The sequence below is a fragment of the Octopus sinensis genome, linkage group LG5 (genome assembly GCF_006345805.1).
Source record: "Octopus sinensis linkage group LG5, ASM634580v1, whole genome shotgun sequence".
NCBI classification, from domain to species: domain Eukaryota; kingdom Metazoa; phylum Mollusca; class Cephalopoda; order Octopoda; family Octopodidae; genus Octopus; species Octopus sinensis.
In genome coordinates this window covers 127,117,668-127,123,445 of record NC_043001.1, presented here as the reverse complement: position 1 = coordinate 127,123,445, position 5,778 = coordinate 127,117,668, and the positions used below count along the sequence as shown (strand labels likewise).

Here is a 5,778-nt window from a genome sequence, read left to right as displayed (position 1 = left end):
TGAGTGCTGGATAACATATATTGAGGTTTCAGCCCCTAATCTGACAGTGTCGTCGCAGGCGACTCTGGTACCAAGCTGTATCGGCTCTAATGCGACGGCATTTTCCGTAGACATTTCGGTGGCTCGTTGGGCAGGAAATCTTGCTTGCTTCGGTTTGGGTATCAGCAATTGCTTGTCATAAAAAAGTAATAAAACAAAAAACCTCGTCTCTTAATTTACAAAACAATGTCAACCCTAATATTTAAATTTCATTTAGCTGCTTTTATCTTTTACCTTGCACTAGTTTTAATCGTTGAACGGCAGCGAAGCTGGGGTACCACCTTGAAATGTTTAGTCGAAGAAATCAACCGCTGTATTATTTAAAGTCTGGTACATAATCTATCGGCGTCTTCTATCAAACTGTTAAGTTACGGCAACATGGGAAAAATCCGATTCCAATTGTCAAGGGGTGGTGGGGAAAAACACAAACACAGAGAAACATACACAGGTATATATACATATGTATATATACCACGGTCCACCACACAGCTTTCGTCTATCTCAACGCCACTCACAAAGCATTAGCTGGCACGGGACTCTTGCCCAAAGTACCGCGCAGTAGGAACGAACCCAATACTAGCTGCTTGCAAATTTAATTTGTTTGTATTGGCTGTGTGGTAAGTAGCTTGCTAACCAACCACATGGTTCCGGGTTCAGTCCCACTGCGTGGCATCTTGGTCAAGTGTCTTCTGCTATAGCCTCGGGCCGACCAATGCCATGTGAGTGGATTTGGTAGCCGGAAACTGAAAGAGGCCTGTGGTATATATATATATATATATATATATATATATATATATATATATATATATATATATATATATATATATAATATATATGTGTGTTTGTGTGTTTGTCCCCCTAGCATTGCTTGACAACCGATGCTGGTGTGTTTACGTCCCCGTCACTTAGCGGTTCGGAAAAAGAGACCGATAGAATAAGTACTGGGCTTACAAAGAATAAGTCCCGGGGTCGGTTTGCTCGACTAAAGGCGGTGCTCCAGCATGGCTGCAGTCAAATGCCTGAAACAAGTAAAAGAGTAAAAGAGATTCCATTATTCTTTCATTCTTCAATCCCTTCAGTCAATTATTCGTCTGCTCATTCATTCATTCATTCATTCGTACATTCGTTTGTCCAGTTAATCATTCATTCGCTTGTATATTGCTTTGTCTCTTCCTTCTATTCATTCTTTTAAATTCTCTTATTTAGGCGGCGTTCGTCACGGCCCTATCCAAAGTTCCACCCGAAGTGCTGAAACGTTACTACGGGAAACACAAGGGCGCCATCTTTCACGAAGACATTCACATAAACAATGAAAAGGAATGGTGGCAGAGGAAGCTGCTTGTGAACTCCACCGAACACGAACAACACGTGACTGCATATCTCTATGAAACAGAAGTGGAAAGCACAGGAAACGAAGTGGAAGAAGGTGGTGACGGTGGCGGATTCTTTTACTGTACACTTCTTCCCCCGAGTCGCGTCATGGAATGGATTTACGTTGATGCTCTGCGAAACAACTACAATAGCGAAATCAATCAAAGATTTTGTTGACAGATATACAGTGGACAGCTAAACAAAGATTGTACTACAAGAATTCATATCCCAAAAATCATACCGAAGTTCGGGCCATCTCTCGCTCCCGCATACACCGACCATATACATGTGCATATATGCATGTATTCACATTTGTACATATACACATATTCATGCACAACTATATATGTGTGTATGTGTGCGTATATATGTGTATATGCGTATATGCATGGGTAAATATATATATATATATATATATATATATATATATATATATATATATTATATATATATATATATAATATATTATATATACTTTATTAAAAAGCAGCAAAATTATCACAAAAACTGTTACTCAGAGCTTCCCGTTCCTTTTCGTCGGACAGTTTTATAAATGTATGTGTGTGTGTGTGTGTGTGTAAATACATAGGTATTAGTTTGTACAGATACATTAGGTGCATATATATGTATATATGTATGGATGTACATATGTATACATATATGTGTATATATATATATACATACATGTATACGCGTATACATACACATACATATACTCACAAAAGTTTTCTATATTCACATTGTACACTCACACATATAATATATCCCTATTTTTCTTATAAACCCCGTACACACAGAAATACTTATATGAATATATTCATATATGATTGTATATAGAATGAGAATAAAATAGAGTGAGAGAGAAAACGTGGAACCACTCACACAAAAAAAGAACAGAAACAACGACGGAAGAAAGACGGAAAGAAAGAATGAACGCTAGAAAGAAAGAGAATGTGGGAGATGAAATGCTCATTTTTCTGTATCTTGTTTGGTACATCATATTTATAATTCAAAATACCAGTAATACCAAAGCACCACATTGTTTTTATTGTTCACTCATTGTAAAATAAGTATCCATATTAACTTGTTAGGAACTGATTATATTCTGTCCAATATCCTTCATGGTGCTCCATAATTTGCCTCGTGACACTAGCATCAAGAGGCGCTCTTCATACGGCCATGTGCAAACGGTTGAGATGATTGATGAAACGGATGAAGAACTGGGCGTGAGGTTACGTAGGGGATAAAAGGACACAAGTATGCGGAAGATGGCAGAGGGATGCATATTTGGGACAGGGTGGAGTGGATGATATCCCACATGAAGAGAGGTAATGCATTACGATCTTTTGATTCTGTGATGTAGGGTGTGGGATGGATATAGAGACGGAAGCCATGAGGAATGAGGTGGTGGTGAAGGCAACGGCTAACGAAACTGGTACAAAGGGGTGCTGAAAAGTCCATAGTTTAAGGATAACTTGAAAGGCCTGATTGGAGACCCAACCTTCCGAGTTCTTTTACAGGGCTTAGAAAAACAGGACTGCTGCAATAAGTGTGTGAATCTGAGAGGGGAATATGTTGAATAAAGTCATAATTAACTGTTCCTCCTGTATTTTCTTTTCCCCAAAGCCAGGAACTTTTCAGTACCCTCTCGTATATATGGGATAGCGGGTAATTTTAAACAGTAGTTAAGAAATTTGGAGGTATGGCTGGATATCACTCGAAGAAGAGAGTGAAGGATTGCTTAAAAGGGTACAAACGTCATGAAGGAAGAATTTGAGAACAGGCATATTGGTGGAGTGGAAAGAGAAAAGGGACGAGAGAGATGTAAAGAAAAGCTCATATTAATTTGGTACGTCGAAAAAAAAAAACAAATAAAAAAACAGTGGGTTTTCTGTAGCTGACACATCTTTTGAAATTTTAGAATTAGATGAACTTTTCAAATTTCGTATATTGATGTAATTTTACAGGCGGAAACTGACATTGTTATTCACTTGTTTCAGAAAAAGTTTAGAAAACTGTTACAGCAGTTTAAAGTCTGATAATTTTTAGCCAGTCAGAAATAGGATTTGGAGCTGGCATTTTCTGCGTGAAAGTTGTCTATCACAAAATGAAAGAAAAGACATTACGACGAAGAGAGTTGAAAGAAGTTTTGAGGTTTTAATAAGTTTTAATGAATAAAGTCATGTGAAACGGTCGAACAAGCATATAAATAATTTTGAAATGAAAAAAAAAAACACGAATTCTTATGCGAAATATTACAAAACAAACATGTTGTATATTAGGTTTGGAGCTAAGGGTTAGAATTAGGGTTTAGGGATTAGGGTTAGAGTAAGGTTTTAGGATTATGATTTAGGGCGAGAATTAAGGTTTTGGATAGGGTTAAAGTTAGGGCTTAGAGTTGGGGTTCAACGTTGAAACGTTCGAACAGACATGTAAACAACTTAGAAAGGAAAAATTCTCAAATGAAAGATTTTGCGAAAAATTAGAAAAAAAAATTAGAAAGAAAAAAAGAAAGAAAGAAACTGTACGTTATATTGTAGTATAACTACTTCCGTTCAGGTAAACAATAAATACATTCTTGTAGTGAAAATTCAAACATGCAAGTTTAAAAAATAGACAAGTAAAGACAATACACGTGGCGGTAGTTTTAAGCTCGACTTATTACAATGGAAATAGGCACCAAAATGTCTTTGGCTTTCGACTGGCTGAAATTATTCAAAATGTGCAAACTTTAAAAACTATCAACTTTTTATTTATTAGTTTGTGGCAAAAATGAATTTCATTCTCATAATTAGCATACAAAATTACATCAGTATATCAGATTTTAAAACAACTGAAATAAAATTAAAAAGAATACAAAACTGTGACAGTAATAGAAAAGATCCCAAAACAGAGTATTCTGTGTAATCTGATGGTAATCCGAGAAAATTCTATAGGGTAAGGTAGTTCCAAGAGAAAGAGCTTAGGATAGGATAGGGGAGAGTAGCAAAAAAAAAAAACGGAGTAAGTGGACGCTTGGTTGTGCAGAGAGAGAAGAAAATACGACAAAAATAAAAACACAGAAGGAAAACCAAGAACAATCTGTGATTATTTGCTTGGTGGTCTATGAAAGAAAAGAGATAAAGTAGAAAGGGAAGAAACAAAAATACTTGTTGGTCTATGTCATATGTTGGCTGACCGGGAGAAAAGGAGAAGAAACGAGGTTTGGAACATAGGAGAACTGACTCGAGATGTAATTATAATAAGTCAGTTACTTCTTTTCAATATGTTTAAGGCGCGCGCACGTGTGTGCATGTATTTCTATGTTAGCTTGTATAGTATGGGCCCAGTATGTGTGGATTAGTATCTATGGAGTCTATCTACTCATTTCGAGCATTTAACGACAAATGACGAAGGGTCGTTCTTTGGGTTATTTGTCTTGTTTTCCATTCGTTTCTCTCGTTATTCGCAAACCCAAGCCTGTCTTCGTATTTCATGTTGTTTTCGTATGTTGCTTACGTTGTGTGACGTCATGTACCTATATATGCATATATATATATATATATATATATATATATATATATAATATATATATATATATATATATTATATAAACGGCGGTGCATCAGCATGGCCGCAGCTCTGAGCTGAAACTAGAAAAAAAAATATATATAGGGAGTGTTTATGAAAAAAAACAAAAGACGAAGACAAGTGGTGTACAAAGCAAACAGATGTATTAGTATAACGCTCAGGAATAGAAAAAAGTCTTTTACGTTTCGAGCCTACGCTCTTCTACAGAAAGAGACACAGAGAAAGAGAGAACAAGAGAGAGGGAGGGAGGTGGGGTGGTGAGTTGCTTTACATTAATTTACATTGCATTACACTTTTTTTAATTTCTTAATTCGTTAGTTATATTTTTTAATGCAAAAATACGAAAAATACATTGTTATATGTGAAATATATTCAATTTATCAAAAGTAATAGATATAGCATTTGAATTCTTTTGTAATCACATACGAACTCCCAACATTGATCACATATTGTTCATGTTTTATGTTTTCCAGTTTCAGCTCTTGAGCTGTGGCCATGCTGGGGCACCGCCATTACACTACGGAATATATCTACCTTAGTCCCGCATCAGCTCATCGAATAAAAATATGGTTGATTTATAATGATTTAATCAAACCATTTGCGAAATTGTCTGTCGTTACAATGGATGGAAGCACTCCGTCGGTTACGACGACGAGGGTTCCGGTTGATCCGATCAGCGGAACAGCCTGCTCGTGAAAGTAACGTGTAAGTGGCTGAGCACTCCACAGACCCGTGTACCCTTAACGTAGTTCTCGGGGATATTCAGCGTGACACAGAGAGTGACAAGGCCGGCCCTTT

At 36.6% G+C, this 5,778-nt stretch overlaps 1 protein-coding gene across 1 annotated transcript in view; it reads left to right on the top strand.

The window, feature by feature from the left end:
* LOC115212401 overlaps nucleotides 1-1,789 on the top strand; it is a 21,134-nt gene extending 19,345 nt beyond the window's left edge. Inside the window, exon 6 of the mRNA XM_029781293.2 lies at nucleotides 1,246-1,789. Within this exon, the coding sequence (XP_029637153.1) occupies nucleotides 1,246-1,587 (342 nt within the window). The 3' untranslated portion in view covers nucleotides 1,588-1,789. The remainder of the gene's footprint in view (nucleotides 1-1,245) is intronic.
* Nucleotides 1,790-5,778: the final 3,989 nt, after the last annotated feature.